Here is a 23,097-nt window from a genome sequence, read left to right as displayed (position 1 = left end):
ATTTTGAGGGAATGGGAAAAAAAAAATCGAGGAAGAGAGTAGAGGAGTCTCGGTTTTCCTTCTCAAAAGTTGCTCTTTCGAATACTCAGCTCGACCTGCACTCTGACGGCATTTCTTTTGATCGTGATAGTACGTTCAAAAAAGCGCTTGAGTAAGAGGCCTCAAGGGTCCAACTGCAAATTTTGCAGTAACACTTATTTCGTCGATCGTGTTCAAAAAACTGTGCGAAAAAATACCCAGGAAGCGAGAAAAAAATACGCCAACTGGCAGTACGGTTTTCTTTTTTTACTTTTTCGCGAAGTGTTGCAGTCACCTGATGCGCTAACCCCTGCGCCTTGGCAGCGACACGCGGTACGCCGGAGTCTCTAATGTCAAGTGCGAGCCATCTTGGGCCGGCACAGCAGCATACTCGATATCCGTAGCGGCAACTATTTTTCTGAAGAAACATATCTGTTCCAAAAAAAACAACAACAGTGGAGCGAAGGCATAAGTCTAAACAGATCATATCAACATTTTGAAAAGATATCATCTACCAACCACGCGCACGGATGTCGAACCTGCTTCTTCAGCCACACCTGACTGTATAGTTGTTATAAAGGTTATTCGCGTGACAAAAGCGTGATAAGCCACTTGCCCAGAAAATTTGATAATGGCATCCACTCCAGAGGCACACGAGGGGCATAGTTTGTCAGTACCCTCCAGTTGATGCCTTCTGAAGAAATGAGCACTGTTAGGGCACCCCTGTTGGCACCCTCATTTTTTGTACGATATGTGCACGATGATCGGCTACCGGGATACAGGGTCGCCACAAACGAGCCTCCTAGAGCCCTCAAATCCTCAATAGTCCTGGAAGCCAGGCTAGTCGAGGAAGACTGCATACTACATGTCTACTCGAAACGCAAAGCTCAACTTAGCAACTAATTTCTCCTGATGAGAGCTGTGCCCGCTTCAGCACTCCTGCGTAACACAAAAACTGCAACAACTAAAACTCTTTATTATGAGAAATAAATAACCATCCAAAAATATAAAAACCGGAAAAGAGAAACAGACAATAAAGTGGCTGGACTACCAATTGTTTATTCGCAAGTCTGGGGCTCAAATATATACAGGGCACTCAGTAACACGATCCGCGCACAACTGCTATCACATCAACCCTCCTTCGTGGAATCACAGTTTACAACGACTTCAGCATCTTCAATCTGACCGTCTATCTCCAAGTTCCGGTTTCCTGCTTATTGTACAAAAGTATCTTTGCAGAAGCAGCGTCAGAAAATCATTGCAAAATACAGTGATATACAATAAATCGTCAAAAAGAACAAGAAACAACAAAAGCGACAGAACGCTTTCAGCGCATAGCAGTAAATCCACAACACGCAGAAAGGACTTCTTTATTAGAAGTCATTTGCTATCAAGGCCTGGTGATTATGAAAAAACATATAATGCAGCAGAACAATCACTACAACATGCGGCTCCTTTCTCCTGCAAAGGCTCCTTTCTTTGCAAGAACCTCGCGCGCTGTCTTATTCGCGACTCCTGCCAAGAACCTTGATACTGTCAAGTGCCGGCTCCCATTTCCACTCTGCGCAGTGAAGAGGTAAATTAGATCCAGTTCCCTTTTCTAGCGATTTTGGGTGCTCTCATGCTGCGAATTTCATATACCACACCAACTGCACAATCTGCAAAGCATTCACCATGCCTCTTTTCGCACTGGTGCTTTTTTCTTCGCCCATTACGTGTGCACAAACCGCTGAGCTGTCTCGTGGCCGAGAAAACAACAGGCACGCCATACCTGGCCGCAATATTTTTCAGGCTGTGTAAAAGCAAGGCTTTTCCCTAGTTGTCTAAGCAGGGATAAGATTCCTTATAAAGTGCTAGCATGCGTCAAGGTGCGGTTACCTCGTCAACACTCTACATATTCGCAGGACAGAGCCGTCGTCAGCAGAAGGTGCTAAGGCACGGTCAATGGAAGATAAAAATATATTGCATAGCACCGGTGCAACACCAGGAACAAACATGCTTGTTCCAAAAGAAACAACAGTGGAGCTAAGCACAACAAGAATCTTTGCACACCAATACCTGGTAAAATTTGAAACGATGTATCCCCATTGAAATCAGTACACTCGCGCATACTGCCTCAGGCAGTTCTGCGCGTGGCACAGACTATAATAAACCTTCAACATCAATTGAAAATAAAAACCCAACGTCCGTCTGCTTTCTCAAAAAAGGTGTCACATCTGTCACATCCTTGGTAGCGAAGGGAAGAACACGGCTAATTTGCGGTTGACATGAATTGCTCTCGGTAACAATACATCTGAAAAGCACATCGGGCATATGCGTTACCTCTAAATGACCCTTCTTGCACTTGCTTGGGCTCCATATCCTTACACGGGCCTATCGTTATGGTGTTCACTGTGCAGGCTTGTCTGCTCACCTGAACGAAGTTTTGCTATAGCGCGGATTCGTTGTGATGACAGCCCCAACCACCAACAAAAAGGCCTCCCTATAGGAGGCCTATAGGGACCCCTTTTTTTTGGAGGTTGGGGCTGTCATCACAACGAATCCGCGCTACAGAAAAACTTCGTTCAGGTGAGCAGACAAGCCTGCAGAGTGAACACCACAACGATAGGCCTGTGTAAGGATATGGAGCGCACTAGCTCCTTTTTGTTTTATAGTTTGGGGCTGTCATAGACTGGCTTTCTCCCAAAAGGACGGTAGGCAGGGAGTAGTTGTAAGCTACTTCGAAGACGACGACCTATGACTTTTTTATGGTGATAAACAAGACGATTCGTGGAGATGACAGCCCCAACCTAAAACAAAAAGGCGGCCCTTTGTTGTAGGTTTGGGTGGTCATCACCACAAATCCGTCTTTTTTACCACCATGAAGAAGCCATAGGTCGTCGTCTTCGAAGTAGCTCACTACTTGCTGCCTACCGTCCTTTGGGAGAAGGCCATTCTGTGCAGTTCGCGTTAGGCGATCACTTCCGCCAGAAGCTCCAGGACTGCGTCCATGCCCGACGCGCTCCAGTGGACGCAATCCTGCCGCCTGGCCACTCCTATCCTCCTAAAAGAAATAACAGTCGTTATTTTGAGCGGAAAATGTTGACATATTTACTTACCTTTCATAAAAACAGTATTTCACGCGATTTTTCCGCAGTATGAACAGGCGGTCTATCTGCACTGGCACCACATTGTCTGCGTAGAAATGAAAGCAATCATTATATTTTATAGACTACGTTACGAACTAACTTACCGTGGTTCTGTTGAGTAATCCACGTGTTGACTACTTTCAAAATGCGCCAGTGGGTGCTGTTGTGGGCTGCACGGGCGACGGGTGGTAGCGTGAGCAAAACAACCACGGCACAGCGCCCGCGCAGCCACTCCACAATCTCCCGCAGGGTGGCCACGAGCTGCCTTGCGTCGACCATGGTACGCGCCTGCAAGAAAAAAAAAACAGGGAAATGAGTTTGCACGCATAATGCCGATGCCGTAAACAAGCGTACCCTGGTAAGGTCGTTGGTGCCAACCAGGACGGCGACCATGGGCTCCACGTGAGCCACCCTGCGTAGTCTCCCGAGCAGAGTTGCCGCAGTCCCTCCCGGCATTAGGGTAGGACTTTCTGCGCGGCGAAATTTACGAGCAGTTAGGCACTGCAGTTTCAGAAAATGAACCATATTTGCTTCTACGGCCAAACTTACCGATCTGGCTTCGCGGAAGTCCAGAAGCACGCTCCGCCAACCGCAGGAGCATGCTGTCCCCAATGAGCTGATGCTCGTAAATTTTCGCAGGTTGGTTTTGAAACATCTGAATCAAAAAGAAAAAAAATTACTTTTAGGGAATCCCCAGTTATGCCGCGAGTATATGGAAAAAGCAATACTTACTGCTGATGATCGAGGATCCTTGTGACGGGACGACGGGTCGCAATGCGGTTGCTACGCTGCTGGCCCGTAATTTATACTGATGGGTGCACCCGGCGACCTCTCTCAGCTTACGTCATCAGCGCAGGTGTTTCCCGTCTCGTGGACAAAACTGGCGCTGTACCAAGAAGGCTCTTACCAGGAAAGGAAAGGCTGCGAGGCGTCTCTCGGGGATAAAGGCCGCGGAGGATCGCTCGACACCTGCAAATTTTTTTCAGACCCGAAAGTGGACAAGTTTCTTTTCATTTCCTGCCTAGCCCCTGCTGCCTTGCTACAGAAGGTCGTCCACTCTTACTTAGAATGCGCTAGCGCGTGGCCGTCCTCTTTGGAGGGTGGTGGTAGTGGTTTATTTAAAAAAAAAAAAACCTTCTTCTGCGCCACTTTGCTGTGGTGAGCGACTGTGTCGCACGCGGTGGCCCTCTGAAGAGTGCGGCCTTCTAACTAAGAGTGGACGACCCTGTACTTTCTCGACAGCTCCCTAGGAGTACTCGCGAAGTCACATGGCGACATTTCAAAGGTTTTTCATCACCGGAAGCATGGCTCTGTTCGTTTCCACAAAGAATGCGAGAGTGTCTTCCAGGAACGAGACCTTCTAAAACAAGCCTTTCCGAAAGCTCACTTACAGATTTCCGCAAATGTTCCATTCATCTTGCAGTTTTGCAGGGTGCAAAATGTCCCATTATCTAAAGTGACCATGCACTGCAATGGGCGTCGCGCAGGGAAGCCAGTGCTTTTGTAAAGGAAAACTTCAGTAACCGAAAAGCGGGGAAAGTGGGTAAGCTGCTGTGTGCGCTAACGTAGATGCAAGATCAACAAATAGCACATGCCTGCAGGCAGGCGTGATGCCATCTTCAATTTTTCGTATCAACACGTGGCTTGTTTACTCGAATATAGGCTTCACAAAACGTTTGACGCCGGGTATAAAAGCTAACTTCATTGGCTCCTACTTATTATGTTGGGTATTGTACAATCATAACGAATCGCTGCACTGATAACTAGGTCTGCAGGCTTGCAAAAATTTGCAACCATGCTGAGCCCCTCTGACCACGCACCGCAAAAAAGAAAAACGTACATGGGTGCTTCGCTGCCTTACTTGGGGGTTTCAGTATACCACGCATCAGACAGGGCATTACACCACCTACTCCTTGCTGTTCATTCCTCCAGCGTCCCCTGTCCCTTTGAGTTCATTTTCTTTTTCCGTACAATGGTCCATTCTGCCATCCTATTCGTTATGTGAACGCGTAGCAATTTTTCTGACCTCACACGTTTTCTGGGTATCGCTTCCTCGACTCAACATGGTAACCATCTTTCGTCCCAAGTATTCGCTACCTGTCCGACTCAGTAAAGCCGGCAAAGCTGCACCGGGTCCTCGCCTCCTGGAATATCTGACGATTATGTCGGAGGCTGGATGTCCACGCATTGTGCATGGGCATGCAGCACGCTTTGACAGAGCTGGTTGTCCTGCAGCTGCGAAGGTTGCCGAAAGCGTTTGCAGAAACAGTAACCAATTTTCATGCAATTCCACAACTGTAGTAGAGGAAAAGCCGCAAACTAAGCTACCTCGCTGCACATGACGCGAGCGCTGCACAGCTTGTACATTCCGTTGGGGAAACGTTGTGAGCGACGCTTACGATAAAGAATAAATGTCAGGTTTTTCGAAATGACCTACACGGTTCTCTGCATCCTGTTACGATTATGTGAACACGTGCGCTGCTTTTGTCGTTGCGAGATAAAAACGTCACTGGTGCTAATCTAATGCTAATCACGACTGTACTTCTGCTTTCCTGTTTCAGGCAGGGCTGGCTGCGTTGTTTATAAAGGAGGATGATACAACATCATACAAAAACCTTCTTAGTGAATCTGCAAGAATCCAAACGCCGGTTACGTACCCTGCAGAGCTAAAGCGCCTTCAATGTGGCGGCGTGGCCTATACTGGGAGCAGGTACTAGGTGGTGCACTGACAACAATCGCGCATCTCCATCATGCTTATGACACGCTTTACACTCGCACTAAAAGGACGTCTTCCAAGCCGCTAATTGGAAATTGTAACATATCTCCTGCTGATACAGCATGATTGATTCGAGTGCAGAACACCCGTTTCCAAAGCTCTGCCTTGTTAGAGCTGCGTGACAAACGCCCTTGCAATGTATGTCCCATACTACATAAACCTCGTGTGTCAAAAACCCCGTGCCAGAAAGCTTGCGACAAAAGCCTCGTACCAAAACGCATTTGCCCAGCAGTGAGTTTGGCGAACACACTACACTTGGTCCGGCAAGGCGAGTGTGTAGTCTCAGCAGCCGTGCTCCGCTGTAAATAAAGTTTTATTTTTTATTCTGGTTCTTAGTGCGAACTTTTTTTTGGTAATGAGCAACTAAATATAATGTACATACCTGAATACAGCTACTCTCGCTCTGCTAGTGACGACGACCCCTTTCCGCGATAGGTCTAACGATTCCGCAGGTTTCGTGTGTGCAATTTCCGCAACCGTCGAACGCGAATTCACGTTTTGGGGAATGCAAATGGCCAACAAATGAAGTTTTCACAACGGTGACCTAATATCGACTATTTTCACAGTGCAGGATGCACATACAATGAAAGGAAAGCTCTGGTCGGACCCAGACTGCCGCGCTCTTGGGCAACATGCAGCAGTCACCGGCGTCGCTTGTGGATTAGGAATAAGGACGTTTTATTTCGCCATCGAACGTACTTCAGGATAAAGCGATTCAAAATTGAATATCACATCGGAGAAAGCAGGGACAATTAGAAGCGTCGGTCCTACGCGATGTCAGCAATCCGGCCACCGAATGTTTCCGAGGCGCGCGATCACATCGGCGGTTTCTACAAAGTTGTCGCGCTGCATAAACAAGCAAAGGAACAACAAGTACACAAATAGGATTAATAAAACAAAAGCGTAGCTCTCGTTTTACCTCACGCGAACAAACATAGCTGTTTGCATACAGCGCTGTAAAAAGGAGTACTGGTGTGCAGTCGCCCTGTGTTATTGGCGGAGCGAAGGGATGGCGACGTCAGTGCGGGCCGTGTTCGTGACTCGAAGGGATTCCAAAATCTCGAATGCCTTCGCGGAGCTCCATTGACTTGATAGTATGTCAGCCAAATGCCATTGAATAGTTCGTGCAGCTGCACAAGGCGACATCCGACTCGAATGACACTCGGTTGGAAGGTATTTGAAACGCCCGTGTAGCAGAGATATTGCTAATCTCAGGCTCGTGATGCTTTCTTAGATAACAGCATGCGATCAGACGCGAAAGCAATTACATCTGCTATGACATATTTTGCAAGTATTTGCGAAAACAAACTAATTTTCACAATGTGCTGCAGCACCGATCGTCACTACCTGCAACACCCATCGTCACTATCATCATTTCCAAATAGCACCTCTTTTTGCCAAAAAGCATTTATAATTGTGGGTGCAGGTGGTCTCCAGAGCAGTAACGGGCAGTGCTGGCTTCAATAGGCAGAAATGAAAGGGGTGAGTCATCTGTGGACACGCCTTCCCCGGTGCACTTTACAAGGCTACGCTGGCGAACCTGACCGCGTCTTGTCGCTCGAGTCTGTTGACTGTCAGGACCACGCATGTAATTGCGAGCGCATAAAGGCTACTGGCAGTGTACGTTCCCCCCACCCCCCGCAGTTGTTGACGGAGCAAGCGTCGTTCCTGGAAAGAAACGCGCAACGCACCGCTTTACCACGACGGTGAGAGCAAGGGTTGGGTGCCGCGCTAAAGATTTTTATTACAAACCCCACTGCGCCCAGGGCGGGTGCGCCCTGACAAGTTGTACCCACTCCCCGCAGCAGAGGCACACAGGTCTGTCTCCTCTTTCTAGCCTGGCCTTGGCTGCAGAAGAACCTTGGATTGGAACGGCCGCATGTCAATCGCCTTCGCAAAACATCAGCTTCGCAGAACTGTGAAACACCCTCCCTATTGTAAACAGCGTGACGTCAAAAAGTTGTGGCCCGGTTGGCAGAAGTGACAACTTTTGGTTCTGAGCCGGTGTTGTTGGTCCCGAGGGCTCCTTCGCCGCCTTTTTACCCCGATTAGAGACGCCTCGCCGGCCCTCACAGGATAGAAGAGGGGAAACGCTTGCGCTGAATGACTTAGGCCGGGTGGCAGGAGCGCGCTCCAGGCGCCATGGTGAATCCGGCCGGTGCCTCATAATAGACCTCTCCCTGATGTAAACAGTGTGACGTCAAAAAGGTGTGCCCCGATGGGCAAAATCGTCGAATTTCGGTTCTGAACCGGTTTTTCAGGTGCCGAGCACTCCCCCACCAGCTTTGTTCCCTGATTCGAAACGCCTGGCAGCCTTCTTCTCCCAGTGTGAGCCTTCTCGGTACGGCGCATGTTTTGCCCTTCGGACCAGAAGCACGTGCGTTGATGACGTGTGTCTTGAAGGAAGCCAGTTTTCTTTGCACGTGTTGGCCTGCCAGCAAATCTGTATGCGCAGTCGCGTTTTTTTTCTTTTTCAGGTGAGAAAAATGTAGAGCCTAAGATGTGTGTCCCAGAAAATAGTGAAAACATTTTTTTTTTCTGTCAACTTGAAGGAGCGAAAATTGCTAATTGATCACGTGCACTCAGTGGAGCAGATTGTCAATGAAAACTACCTCCATGGGGAAGTGACAGAAAGTGTGTGTCCTAAGTGAATCAACTTGAAATTCGAGGCCAATACAATGGGGTTTTGTTACGTTTTGCGCTAATAATAATAAACACAATCTTTATGCGAGCATAAAGTGCCTCTAAACAGATATGCGAAGCTGAAGAGATTACCGCGCATGCGGGAACACTTTATTTGCAGAGCCATCGCTATATGTGCTCATTCATGTGCAAGCAAACATTTTGACTTAGAAGTTACATTCAGCCAGAGCAATGCCTACTCCCAATATCTTAGAATGTCATGAAATATTGAGGAAAATAGATGTGTGTGTAAATGATGGCAGATTTTTTTCACGTTTCATGACCATGCACACAAAAGCAACCGCTGTGGCAAATGCTATTTCAAGGCCGGAATGCGAAGACAATGCAAGCATGCTGCTGCGGTATGCTTTTTTGTAAACAAGCATGAGGAACCGTCCTGGGCAAGAGGCTGAAGCGTTCGTCAGATCTGGTAAAATGTAGAGTTCCGGACCCTTCCAATTAGGGTTTTTTCATAACCACGCTAATGAAAATCTGGTCGCCTCAAGTCGTTCCGGATTCGGCACGAGGCTAGGGCAGCCTCCTTTGCTACGTCTCCGTGCAGGCCCAATGGACACAAAAGCGCCCAATTCTCCGGAGTCGGCCCACGTGCGTGGGGACATCAGCACGTGGACGTTACCTCTCCCTTTTCGCAGTAACCGTTGCGAATGTCAAGGGCCGTCGTCTCGATGATTGTTCTGCGTACCGAGCACCGCGGCGGGCTGGCGGGGGACTTCCGCAATCTTCAAGAACGTCCCCAAAGGACAAAGGCCCACTTCCGCCCTTTTGACGGTCTCGCATTCCGACCCTTCGTGACGGATGTCTTCTGACGGACAGGTGTCAACAGCCCGGGGGAACATTCGTCGCGTCCGAGAACTTCACCTCAACTTTACCTCGAGGGCCTCCTTTTCTCCCCGGCTCAACGCGTGACGTGTCCACAGGTGCGGGAGTGGAAGTGTGTGCGCGCGAGTGAGTTTCTGGCCTCACCTGCCCTGGAGTTGACGTCATCATCCTAGGGAAGCTAGGGAAGAAAGATGGTATAAAACTCGCAACGAATGCCGTCGAAGAGCACTACTTTCCGATCTTCACTCATGTAATTATGTAAATAAACTCAGCCTTCTTTTGCCACCTTCTAACTCCGTCGCTCTGCGGCACTCCTGTCCTTGGCCTGGAGGTGGGAACGGGCGTCGTGCAGACCGTGGATCCGTCGAGCCGCGACCCCGAACCTCGTCTTCAACACCATGCACACAAAAGCAACCGCTGTGGCAAATGCTATTTCAAGGCCGGAATGCGAAGACAATGCAAGCATGCTGCTGCTGTATGCTTTTTTGTAAACAAGCATGAGGAACCGTCCTGGGCAAGAGGCTGAAGCGTTCGTCAGATCTGGTAAAATGTAGAGTTCCGGACGCTTCCAATTAGGGTTTTTTCATAACCACGCTAATGAAAATCTGGTCGTAAATGTTTATCAGGTAGACGAGCACCATTTTGAAAATATTTATGGTCTTTCTTCTAATTTGTGAATACGGATCGACACTAACGTCATATTATGTTCCCCGCTTTGTAAACCAGGTCAAAAAACAATTCGCGATGTAAAACCTGCTTCCCACATAACCTTGCTGAATTATCCTGAAGTCCTTGATGGTGTTGCTGAGAGGGCTTCGAAATCTGCTGAAAAATAGCTCTTAGACAAAATGTTTTCACCAATGTCATCCACAGACCACCCAGCCAAAGGACTTCATACCGGTTTCCAATAAATTTCACCAGAAGCTCTCGGCCCCTCGTGTTCACGGAACTATCCTGAGTAGTAGTAGTAAGTGGCTTTTATTGTAAATGAAAAAGAAGGTAAAAGGATTCTTGCCAGCGCCGGCATCTGCTATCATGTCTAGAAGCACCTGAGCTGGGGGATGGAAATGGAAAGCGAGATGACAGTGAAGGGGAAAACAAAGGGTAGAGAGGGAGGGAAAACCTTTCCACCTGCTTGTATTTGCATTACGCGAGGCGATACAGCCAGTGGGAAGGACCGCGAAAGTTGCCGGCGACCTGACACGTGAGGCGCGCACTTCGGGAGAGGGCGACCGCGCTCTCTCTCTCTCACACACACATACACTACGCTCGCCCGCTCCGCAAGCTCCCCTCTCACTCGCATACACCAAGCTGCCCCGCACGCCCGCAGCACAATTTTCTCCATTCTTGACCGGAGCGGAATTCCAGCCATGACTAACAATGAGGGACACCACCGCTTTTGAGCACCCGCGAGCAGATTGGCACTTGCGCTGGCACGTGGCAAGTGCCAGCGGTGCGAGCAGCAAGCCCACCATAGCAGACTTCCATATTTATGCAACTCACCTACTCCTATCTAGACACTACACGCGCATTCGTGCAGCGCCATGCGCAGCAAATGTCGCTGTACTATTGTGGAGCAGCTCTTCCGGAAACCGCCATTTACAAGAGCTAGTTTTGAATCATAATACCCTGTAGCCGAGACTGACAACTGATTGCATTTCTAACGATTTCGGTATCCGTGGTGTGCACACCGCTGAGGGAAAGTACTGGTATTTCATGCAGTGCAAACAATGGCAAGAGATGCTGGCATTGTTTTTGCTGCATTGCGCGCATGCATATCACCAGCTATGCTCCCATATACCTTTCAAGAATGTTATCCGTGCATTCTTTTTTTCTTGCAGTGTGTGATTGACATATAATTTTGGGGGCATGCTTTGCCACTACAATGCTAGTGAAATCACACTGTCCACACATGCACTTCGCCACTGGTAGAGGCAGAAGCAGAAGGCTTCATTCACTTCCATTGATGTGCATTTTCAAAAGACAAACACATGTTCCTTATAAAAACAGGACCATTTTATTGCAACATCTGCTAAGCACGTTCAGATGCCTTGCACAACTCCCCCACACATCATGGTGGCAGCCTGCAAGCAAACAAGTCCATACCAATGTCATATGTGAGTCTATTTTCAGGAAGTGACAGGAAATGTCAGTGCTCAAAAGTGGGTATTAGCTTGCTGTTTACTGCTCAACCATTGCAGTTACTTTCCATTGACTTAGTGTTTCAGTAACACACAAACACATATGCTTACCTCCCGTCATACAAAAATGTGAGGGCAGTAACGGAAAAGGAAAGAAAATATGTGCATAAACATAGCAAGTGGACTGAAAAGTCCTTACATACATCTAAGTAATTTGCTGCCACTGTAACAATGAGAGCAGATAAGTTAGGATAAAAGCCTGCTGAGCACGATAGAAACATATTCTGCTTACGCCATACAGGGTGATACAAAGCTGCTGGAACAATGATACACTGCTTGTTTTGATGTCACCAGCAGTTCACGAAGAAAAAGCTTACCAGCAGAAGGCTGTATCCATTACACACAAGCAGAAAAATGTGAGCTGTGAGGTTGAATATCCCTTGAAAGTGTATATTGATACTGTGCTTCCAAGGAAAGTGAACGCCACAAGCGGGCTAGTAGCAAAAGAAAAGACGCAGCTATAGAACAGAAGAAAGGAGCAGGCATAACAAGTACAGCATGTCCAACTAAGCTATACTTGGGGAAAAAGAAACAACTCAACAGTGCCGTTGCAACGGACATATAAAAGCCCCACATTTTTGAAAATATAAAGCGGAAAGAAATGAAAACACAGTTTCATGTTTCATATAGCAGGGATCTCAACGGTTACATTTGAAAATCAATTACAAGCATATTTAGAGTGCATTCATCCACAAATGTGCTTCAGCGCCTTTTCAGCTAAGGAAAACACCCAACTCAAGGAGGGCTGTGTAGCTTTCAAGCATTTGTATGAAACAAGTGATAAGTTTATAGCAAAAATACCCTCTATAATGATTTTACCTCACATATACTCACCTACGAGGTCATAACAGGAGGGCGGAAAGAAAAACTATATTGTTGCAAAAGAGCAAACGACTAGGCGAGGTCTGATGGTCTGCAGCGGCAAGTCTTCAGGGAGTGCAGACATGTTGCATGCCATTTTCAAAATACAGTACCAGCATTTTTTCCAGCGCTAGATGTGGTGCGTATAAAAATTAGGCTCCCCGTGATTTGAACAGGACAGGAATAGAGGTCACAACTGGCTGTGGTCCTCCACTGGATGTGACCTGGCTGGTGATGGGAACACAAGAAAGATATCAACATAGGTTACAATAACTTATAGTTCATAGTTGCTCAACCATGAGCTAATCACACAGGACAACCCATGAGATAGAGGTGTTTCTGACAGTCATCGTAGTGGTTACACAGTTCTCGCTGGTTGAACCGACTACTGATTGTCAAGCAGGATGTGCCGTGAGAAAGAGGTGTGTCCTGACAGTCATAGTAGTGGTTACACAGTTCTCCCTGGTTGAACCGACTACTGACTGTGAAGCAGGATGTGCCATGAGACAGAGGTGCGTCCTGACAGTCATCTTAGTGGTTACACAGTTCTCGCTGGTTGAACCGACTACTGATTGTCAAGCAGGATGTGTCATGAGACAGAGGTGCGTCCTGAGAGTCATTGTAGTGGTTACACAGTTCTCTCTGGTTGAACCGACTACTGATTGTCAAGCAGGATGTGCCATGAGACAGAGGTGCGTCCTGACAGTCATAGTAGTGGTTACACAGTTCTCGCTGGTTGAACCGACTACTGATTGTCAAGCAGGATGTGTCATGAGACAGAGGTGCGTCCTGAGAGTCATTGTAGTGGTTACACAGTTCTCTCTGGTTGAACCGACTACTGATTGTCAAGCAGGATGTGCCATGAGACAGAGGTGCGTCCTGACAGTCATAGTAGTGGTTACGCAGTTCTCGCTGGTTGAACCGACTACTGATTGTGAAGCAGGATGTGCCATGAGACAGAGGTGCGTCCTGACAGTCATCGTAGTGGTTACGCAGTTCTTGCTGGTTGAACCGACTACTGATTGTCAAGGGAATGTGCCATGAGATGGAGGTGCATTCTGACAGTCATTATAGTAGTTGCACAGTTCGGGCTGTTTGACAGACTACTGTATTTTCAGGTGTACAGGTCGCATTTCTTTCTGAAATTTTCGTCGGTGCGACTTATAAACGGAATAAATGCGGGTCGCACCAGCTGCTCCCGAAAAGGTGCTTGTGTGCTGGTATGGATGTGCTGCGCGATGCCTAACTGAGCCGACCACTACCGCGTCCCTTATAGTCCATGTCACTTTGTTATGTTTAACCCAGCAACTTACAATTTTGAGATTTGAAAATATCGGTGCGCGCTGTCTCTTGAGCGAGCGGATAACTGTCTCCAACATACTGTTATCTTGTGCATCCGGCAGTCGGCGGCGGCAGCTAAAATGAGTGCACGCCATTTTCATAATGCAGTACGATGATTTTTTCCGGTGCTAGCTGTGGTGTGTATAAAGATTGGTTCGCCCAGTTAGATAGGAGTCAGCAAATACCGTGCATGGCCTCTGGTATAGCCAGTAGGGAGCGCATGCATGGTGACACCAGACAAACTTCAGGGTTTGGCCATACACTGCTGCTATTATGCCGTGTCACTAACATAACGTGCACACATTTTAGCCGACGATGACGAGCGCCAGACGCGCAAAATAAGGGTATGATGGATGCAGTTTTCCATTTGTGCATTTTATTTACTTTTGACTGCGCCTTTGCGTGCCTTCCGTATGTATCTCAATAAACATTTTTAAAAGTCCTATCTAGTTTTTAGATTGTATATGAGCTGCCACAATTGTCGGCGCAATTTTTTTACAGGTGATCCTCAACGACCCCAGTGGACAGGTGCGTCTTGTACACCGGTGCGGCTTATGTACGTTTTTTGGATAAACAGCCATCTGAAGGGGGATACGACTTATACACCACAAAACACGGTACTGATTGTCAAGGGGGATGTGCCATGAGATAGAGGTGCTTCTGACAGTCATTGTAGTGGTTACACAGTTCTCGCTGGTTGAACCGACTACTGATTGTCAAGGAGGATAGCCACGAGACAGAGGTGCTTCTGACAGTCATTGTAGTGGTGACACAGTTCTGGCTGGTTGAACCGACTACTGTTTGTCAAGCAGGATGTGCCATGAGAAAGAGGTGCATACTTATAGTCATCGTAGTGGTTACACAGTTCTCGCTGGTTGAACCGACTACTCGTACGGGAAGTGACATGATTGTTTTCAGACAGTGGCATTGCTTTTCTGCTTCAAACATACATAGTTCACTCCTTTTGGGCACACGCTTCTTTCTTCCGTTTGGAAGAAGCTGTTTTTTTTAGTTGGCTTTTCTCTATGGCAAGCCTATTCCATTCTGGTCGGCGGATTTCCATTGAGCGGGTAGTTCGGGGGTCAATAATTTCTGGAAGAATGCAGTCTCTGTAGAATCGAATAAGACTTTGCTCCATTTTGTTCCTCCAGAACTCATCATCTCGCAGCAGCTGCTGCACATGAATTCCTTTTGTGGTGTACACAACAAAGTCACAGTACGACCTCCCAGTAATGTGAAGCTGGCCCTGAATTTGATAAAAGTATTGGTGAGACTGCGGAAGCGTAGGAGCAGTACTGCTATCTGTTTTCGCACAGATCTTTCGAGCAGCTTCCAGTGGGTCCTGGTCTTTTGTTGTGTACGGACATTTGACCTCCACAATACCATCAGTACCAACCAGACCATCAGGTGAAGCAGCCAAAAAACCATGCTCTATATCTACAAAAAGCCCGCACTGCTGCACCTCATTTTGCTTCAAAGTTTCATACAAGCTCAAGGCTTCTTTCTCATGGTGCCTTCCATGTTCCAGGGCTGCTGTAGTGAAGCTCTTTCTGTGCACAAGGCTTTTGACAAGTACGTCACATGGAGTAGAGTCCTTCCGTGTACAAACGGAATGGAAGTATGATGCTGTAAGGCGATGCTGCCTCTCAGCATGCCAGGCTGGATTATCAGCCTGACCTCGTGTTGCGTTTTCAATTTCCTCCTGCTGCTTGCGATCAACTTGCAAACACTGAAGCATTTCTCTAGTCTTTTCAGAGAACTGTTCAGGTGGCATATCTGGCTGTTCACAGTTAGGCCCATAGTGACGAAAAGATTCGCAGGCCATAAGATCTTTGTGTCTAGGCTTCTGCTGACCACAGTCATCAAAGAGCCGTTTCCTCTGCAGCCTTTTATGCACTCGTTCGTCATTTTTTTTTGCTACATACTTTTTCAGGACAGGTGCTGGACTCTTGTTAGTTGCAGCTTTAGCAGCTATGGCATGCCACTGAGGTCCAAGCTGAAAACTCAGTCCAGCACCTTGGCACCGATGCTCATAAGAGCCTTTTTGGCACCGGTTGATCTGTTTGCCACCTGAAAACTTGGCAGCAAGAGACATGTAGTTCTCTGCAAGGTTGCTTGTATCCCCTGTCACCAGGCGGGCAGCCTTGTCAGCAATAATATTTGCTGCAGTCATTATCTTGACTTTCAGCATTTGAGGAATGCACCCCCAGGAATTTTCACTCTTCGTTCCATCACAAAAATACATTTTGCATTTCTCATGGCAGCCAAATACATGACTTGGCCCATTCAAGAGATCAGCAGTCAGATCTTGTGCGCTGCGCTTTATCAGCTCTTGCCTCTCCTCTGAGGAGCCCTGAAACTCCCGCAGGGTGCGGGCATAGTGGCTGATTGCTTTGCGGGCACCATTTTTGATGCGTTTTATTCTAGGGCCACTTAGGATGCTGGCACTCCCTTTGCATTCTTTCACAACACCGTAGAGGCGAGTGGTATAACATTTGACTGCATGATTGGCACACTCGCTCTTCTTTATGAAACGACCGTAGTCTACCTTCGTGCTGATTTGATGGTAGACAGATGAATCACCATCCCCTATGAAGGTACGGTATTCCAGGCCATGCATCTCTGTACTCATTTTGAACCCTTCCACAATAATGTCAGCCTCCATAGCACCAGAGCTTGCACTCCAGTTTTTGTAGCACGCATGCTCTTTCACCTGCTTCTGTTCTCTTGTGTAGTACTCACAGGTACTGCACAGTTTGTTCCTCACACCCAGGTAAAGCAGCTTCTGCGTGCGTGCTCCAATGATTACCGCAACTCCAGAATTTGCTGAATACCTGTGGCCATGGCTTCTGTGTGACCAGCCGCCGTCAACCACCACCGTGATGTGTGGAGTGCTCTGGTCCTCACAGAACTCCCCTGCTTCAGCCGCCAACCTTCGCTCCTCTTGGCCAGCTTTGAGCATATGCTCTATGAGCACATGCTTCCAATGCTGAAAAACATAATGGTTGTTCCACATGAGTACAGAAATTACCACCCACAACGAATCACAACACACAAACGTGGGTATGAGAGCATGCTGGTTGGTTCTTCATGCTTTTGAAGTGCAAAAGATAAGGACAATGAGAGAGGCTGAAAAGGGAGGGCGTGATGCATAGCTGCAAGCCCTGAGCTTCCTGACCACCCATTTTGCATGTGGTGGACTTCCACAAAGACCAATCCGTGTGTGTTGTCCCTGTGGACAATGACGGTGTGTGCAGTTTTGCCTTGTCACTCGCAATATGCCGCTGCATAGGTGCTTAAACTTTATGCACACCGTGATGTCACAGTCATGTCTGTGGACACCTATGTACTCACAGTTATGAGGTAAAACATGAAATAACAGTGCACAAAAGACCGAAAAATGAATAGTGTTCTTGTTGTGCTTCCTGCTAGCGTGGCACACAAGCTTGGGTTTAACATTTTCCAATCCTCTCCACAAGTTCAGGCTTAGTTTTCTTTGTTGCTATTTGAAAAAAAGCCACAATTACTACACTGCTGCCTGGTATTAGTTTCCAAGAACACTGCCAGTGAGAAAACACACAAACTACATTTGCACCTTTTGCAAGATAAGTGGACAGTTAGTAAGACACGCAAAGCTACCTAGCCAAGTGTGCACAGAATACTAAGCATAATATGTCCCTGTCTTTTTTTGCGCTTCATGCTTCGCCATTATGACCATACTAAGCATGTTTTGCCCCTTGACGTGGCCAATCCCCATATGTTGGTGCTTGCAAATCATGCAAATACACGAGAGCAGGTGCCAAAACCAATACTCTGAAATACAAGAAAAATATTGCAATGGTAGGTACACCGTCCTACCTTTCCAACACAGTCCTCCCGGCGCATAAATGCTCCTTTGCTCATGACTGGGACCTGCATAACTGACATCACCTCCTCCAGGTGAGAATGGCCACACCCTATACTCATAAATGCCCAGACAGCAGCATCATTGACGCCAAGCTCAAGGCTGTTTCCGAGGGATGCCGGTTCCGGAACCGGGTCTGTGGTGACCTTTCTGACCTCATTACAGCCACTGCATTGAAAGATCAGCTCAGACCACAGCCCTATTTTTCGCTCCTTTTGAAATACAAAGTGGCCCTCTTTCGACTGAGGGCAACTATGAGTGTCAAGATGCCGTATGGCAGCTATGAAGTGTGTCAGTGACACCACCCTCCTCCCCGAAATAGCCTTAGGCTGTGGCGTCTCCACTGCATCTGTGACTCTTTCAAAGGAAAGGTCTGGTAAGGGTTCGTCACCGCCGAGTCCCAGACCATTCCAATAGTCAGGTCCTCCAGCATCTGTAAGGCCCATACTGGGTTCCACATGTGGGGGAGTGGACATTTCTGCACCTCTGCTGCTTTCTGGCAGGGTTTCTTTCTGCCTGAAATATGTGGTGAAATGAATATACTCTTAAGAACAGAATCATTGTAAATAAGTCCATCATTGTAAAATAAAGCTTCAAAATACAGCAGACAATGCTCTCCATACGAAATTGTGATGTATCCAACAGACAATGGTAGCAATTTGGTTGCATCATGATGAAGCAATAAAACCATAAATGGTTGCTCATGCTCAGAAGTGTGCAGTCTCATCGACTGCAGAATAAGCATGTCTGGCCGTTTATCAGAAATACTGCAGCAGATGTGCAGTGAAGCTGCTTCACACAAGTCCTTGCTGTGTGCTATACTAGTGCACGCAACCTCCAAGAAATAGCTATATTTCAGTTTTCATTTCCATTGTTTTATAATTTCAGTCATGTTGAAGACATGATTGTGCGCTAAAATGCGGTACAACTGGCAATACTAAAAGCATATTATGTAATACAACCACAATGCGTAATGTGAAACATGAACTACTAAGAGCAGGTTACATGCTTTTCATTGTCTTTTATTTTCCTTCAGTAAATGTTTCAACAAGAACAGTTATAGTACACCATATCTAATAATCTTGATTTTTATTTTGTAATCCTGCATTGTGGAATGGAAATGATGTTTTTGCCCGATAGCCTAGGTACTTCACATGCCTGCACAGGATCGCAAGACTACATTAGTGCAGCCTGGTGATAACTTTATACCGTGACTGCCAAGAGTGGGCTGTTTGAAGTTTGCTTCAGGCTTTTGATACAGAATCCTAATTTGATTGGTTTGATTTGAATGATTGAAGTCTTTATTCAGACAAGTTTGGTGTGAGGGACAGGACAAAAGGCAATTCACTTTTGCCTGACGAGTCCCTGTCACTCATTACACTGCTAACACTTCCTGTTTTCTAGAACCACAAACAACATACACTCAAGGCAGACCGACGTCTTGATAACATGGTTGGCATGGTTCTCACTGTGTCAAAGGAAGTACACTGGATAGTGCACAGAGCACAGTTTTCATCTGGGGCACTTGAACATCCATCACTTTCATCACAAGTTTTGCTCTCTGGCCCCTTTTTCAACACTACAGACAATAAAAAATGAGCAGTGGGGCTTCTTCGACATCCCTAAATTGTACTTCACAATTTATTCTTGCAGCGAAGTAGGAGAAGAAAAATTTACTTGCAGTGAATACGAAACAGAAGCATGCACTGACTAGTGCGTTTCTCTAGCCAGAGTTATGCAGTGAATTTCACGAGCACAATTATATTTCTTTGAAAGCACCGGCCTCATAGCACGAAACTAGAAGATAATCAGCATCATAGGCGCGAGCTAGGTGCATGAATGAAGAAAATTGAACCTCCTCAGCAAAAAATTTCAAGTGCTAAGAACTAGTTTATCACCGGTACTAAGGTATCTGCAGTAGCTACGGCTCGCAGTGCGCTTGTACGATTTTTTATCACGCTTTGCCCCTCCCTCATCATAATCTACACATAAGCTGCCAAATGCCACTCGCATAGAAAGGTGTCCATCCCCCCACAACGTAAACTGCCGCTTCCACGCACTGCACTGCGAGCTCCTAACGAAATCAGGAGGAATGCAAAACGCAAACGCGAAATGTTTTGCGCAATGCAGAATCAGCAGGTGATTTTATCGCCCTGTATAAGCTGTAGTATACTTTTTTAGAAATGCCAACAGTTTATAGACTTACTTCAGAGCGGAGTGAAGAAAAAAATTCCATCTGCCACATCTGGGATCCAACCCGCGACGTGCGCATGCTCAGGACGAGAGTCGTCATATACATAAAATATCCCTCAATGCCCTCTGTGACTTTTAAAACTCATCGCTTATTTCTAAACACAAGCCCCTCAACTCTCCAATTTAGAGCCACTTCTACAGGACCCCAGCTAAGGAACAAAGAATTATGCAGCAGATTTCTGCTCTCGCCTTACGAAATGTCACAGTGCCGTGACACTGGTAATCTTGCACACGCGTTCATGAAAAACCGCACTCGATAACACACACTACGAGGTAGCTCACGCACGCGACACAGGTACAGTTGGGACTTCAATGCACATACTAATAACAAAATTGCGGTCCGAATGGCTCACCTGCGTTTGGCCCTGACATCAGCCATGCGCGTACGACGCTTTGTGATCGTCGACCTTTTGCTTTGAAGGTATCGCCGCCGATTCCCCATTTGACACTTTTACACACAAAAAACTGGCAAGATAACGTGATAAAAAACGGCGCTGCACATAAATACAGAAGCACAGTAAAAAAAAAACACCAACAAGCAAAACAGCACGATACGCCGATGACAGCCTGCGGAGCAGCCGAAGAAGCGACCGAAAGGCAGGACAGGCTTCAGCGTAGTCAGCCGTCCGTACCGGGGCGAGAGTTGCGGGCGTCACACACACATGGGAGGCGCTGCGCACACGTTTCAGTAAACCCCAATAGTTACTGTCTCGTACGTCTTGCTTCAAAATGTTTGACAGCGCCACTGTCGTTGACCGGCGGAACTCCATTGTTGAGTCAAAACGCCCGCGAGATTCAAATGCAGCAGCCCCGTCGACCAACAAACGGGGCGAGTGCGAGCTAACATGAGCCGTTTATCATACCCAAATTTACATCACTGGTAGTTTAAGACCAGCGACTTCAGTTCCTGTCAAAAAAGCCTGGAATATAACAGTGATCTTTCGCGCTGGATGTATTTTGCGGTGGTTACGGCGCACCAAAAAATAGCGCAATTGAATGGCGCAGTAATACCGTTCTGTTTGTAATAGCGAAATTCGGCCTTGAGCAGATCCTTGAATATTTCCTAAATATTTCGCGTGCAAAATTTGTTCCCTATACGACGTTTACTTGCTTCTAAAACTTAGATCAAAAGAGCGCAGTTTCTAGGTTACGACCAACTTTGAACAATGAAAACTAAAAAATTATGACATGTAGCTCAATGAAATTTTCAAGAATTAACAACATGGGTACTATCTACAATCCTGCTAAATATGTTTGTGATTTATGAACTGGACTAGGAGTTATTAATGCGCCATTCTTTTAAATTTCACACTTTTTTATGGCACCAGTTCTAAATAACTACCCAATATAACTCAATAAAATGCCTGTGAGGTCCTTGAGTCACACTTAATCTAAAAGCTGCAGAAGCAGTTTTCTTTTCGGAGCAGTAGTTTTCGTAACCAGCAAATCCAACGCAGGCAAGTCGAGCAAAAATATCGTTTTATGCCCCTCGCTCTTTTGCTCACTGCTATCATACTAACGTGAATAGCTTTTAGCGACACATACCATCGCAAAGAAGATACAATTATCTTTACAATGCGCTCAATATCATTTCTCTAGCGCAAACGGATGAGCCACACCGCTCACACAAACATGACGAAAAATGGCTGCTGACCGCCGCTAGCGTGGTACCGCCGCCTTTAAACCTGCGCTTTTCGCCGCCGCGGACGCCATATTGTCCGCTCCAACCGCGCACCGTTGGTTCGGCAGGCGTCGTTGCGGACACTGCGCTTTTGCTTGCTGTGAAGAACAGCGGCTTTTGTTTTGCTCGGAACGTGTGTCAGTCACCTAACTTGACACACGTGGCATGACGAGCAGCTGCGCCTTCGGGTGCAAGAACCGTCACGACGGTGGAAAGCGGTTCTTCGCGATCCCATCATCGAAAACCGACGCGGGCGGGAGGAAGGTTCGGTAAAACAAAATTGGCCGGGCGAATTTTAACGCAACGCCATCGACCAGACTTTGCGATGTAAGTGACGTGCTTTCAATAGCTGCTGAGTTTTCCTTTTTTTTTTTCAAGCTACGCTGTGCAGTGGCTTGTTCGCGATCGAGCGTATGGCCGCAGTAAGCTCGACATGAGGGCGCTTGCGTTGAGCGCATCGTGATTGCACGCACGCAAACGTGCGTATATATATATATATATATATATATATATTACAGAAAAAGACAAAAAGAAAATTATCGCGCCGATATGCATCAAGGCACCGTAGGCACCGCTGGTGGAAACACCAGTTAGCACGCGCTGGCTTGCGTTTACTCTCGAAATATTACCAGTAGCTGTGGGTATGCGTGATAGTGCCCATCGTAAGTGCGTCGCGCGTTTCCTGTCACATACTTTGTAACATCACTTCCGCATTCTCGCTTACCCTTGACGCCTAACTAGTTAGAAGGAGGCTACGAATGCGAGAAAGTCTGTGATAACCCCTTTTATTTGTTGTTTTCTGTTGTTTTCGTTTACGAGTACTAAGTCTGTAACAAATTAAAAATGTATGTATATGTTTGCATATCAAGAATATGTTATGTGATGCCGCCACTCTGCCAAAATAAGGGATTGTGGACCCGTCAAGCTGTCCAAGGACAGCTTTTTTTCTACAATCCCCCCATCTGTATTTGATGGCAAATAAAGATTTCATTTCATTATTAATGCTAAAACGTTTTTTTTTGTTAACGTTGCCCACAGTGAGGCCCCCATTATCTCCATTTTTAAAAGTTTTGTAGCCGCTTTTTTTTTTTAAATGAGATCCGTATAACAAAAGGCTTTGGCTTTACCGATGTGCATTTAGTACTCGGGCTGCTTCCGAGCCTGAGCCAGCCATATCTACCTCGCGGGCCGGGCCGGGTTCGGGCCTATATCGAAAAAATCGGGCCGGGCTGGGGCAGGTAACGAAAAAGGTTGACGGGCTCGGGACGCATGAATAATTAAGGCCTGTGCAGTGCTCTAATAGCGACTATACGAATATGGAAGATTATCGGACGGATGTTAAAAACGAGGTAGATTTTGGTTCTCACTAAATGACTGATGCCGATGAAACATTTACGAAGAACTTCATTATC

At 46.9% G+C, this 23,097-nt stretch overlaps 2 protein-coding genes across 2 annotated transcripts; both read right to left on the bottom strand.

The window, feature by feature from the left end:
* Window positions 1-2,910: 2,910 nt before the first annotated feature.
* On the bottom strand, window positions 2,911-7,835 carry LOC149325491 (uncharacterized). Its single transcript, XM_089565080.1, has 7 exons — window positions 6,134-7,835; window positions 3,879-4,115; window positions 3,696-3,801; window positions 3,501-3,616; window positions 3,251-3,434; window positions 3,117-3,192; window positions 2,911-3,061 (listed from the first exon to the last, which is right to left on the bottom strand). Exons 3-7 carry the CDS (start codon window positions 3,799-3,801, stop codon window positions 2,968-2,970), a joined length of 576 nt encoding a protein of 191 aa, XP_089421206.1. The 5' UTR covers window positions 3,879-4,115; window positions 6,134-7,835; the 3' UTR covers window positions 2,911-2,967.
* A 3,603-nt stretch (window positions 7,836-11,438) lies between these two features.
* On the bottom strand, window positions 11,439-20,933 carry LOC149325490 (uncharacterized). The gene is made up of 3 exons (XM_089563301.1): window positions 20,358-20,933; window positions 17,706-18,267; window positions 11,439-16,836 (listed from the first exon to the last, which is right to left on the bottom strand). The coding sequence occupies exons 1-3, from the start codon at window positions 20,444-20,446 to the stop codon at window positions 14,803-14,805; spliced, it is 2,685 nt and encodes an 894-aa protein (XP_089419427.1). The 5' UTR covers window positions 20,447-20,933; the 3' UTR covers window positions 11,439-14,802.
* Between the last annotated feature and the right edge of the window lie 2,164 nt (window positions 20,934-23,097).

This window comes from Amblyomma mixtum, chromosome 10, assembly GCF_055824585.1.
Source record: "Amblyomma mixtum isolate Tamu chromosome 10, ASM5582458v1, whole genome shotgun sequence".
Classification (NCBI taxonomy): domain Eukaryota; kingdom Metazoa; phylum Arthropoda; class Arachnida; order Ixodida; family Ixodidae; genus Amblyomma; species Amblyomma mixtum.
This window is presented reverse-complemented; position numbering and strand designations above follow the sequence as displayed.

Coding starts and splice junctions, on each gene's coding strand:
- LOC149325491 (XM_089565080.1), bottom strand. CDS start 3,801: ATGTTTCAAAACCAACCTGCGAAAATTTACGAGCATCAGCTCATTGGG. Junction 3,193..3,250: donor GATTACTCAACAGAACCACG/GTAAGTTAGTTC, acceptor ATTTCTACGCAG/ACAATGTGGTGCCAGTGCAG. Junction 3,062..3,116: donor AAATACTGTTTTTATGAAAG/GTAAGTAAATAT, acceptor TATTTCTTTTAG/GAGGATAGGAGTGGCCAGGC.
- LOC149325490 (XM_089563301.1), bottom strand. CDS start 20,446: ATGGGGAATCGGCGGCGATACCTTCAAAGCAAAAGGTCGACGATCACA. Junction 18,268..20,357: donor GATGTCAGGGCCAAACGCAG/GTGAGCCATTCG, acceptor CACATATTTCAG/GCAGAAAGAAACCCTGCCAG. Junction 16,837..17,705: donor GGGAGGACTGTGTTGGAAAG/GTAGGACGGTGT, acceptor TATGTTTTTCAG/CATTGGAAGCATGTGCTCAT.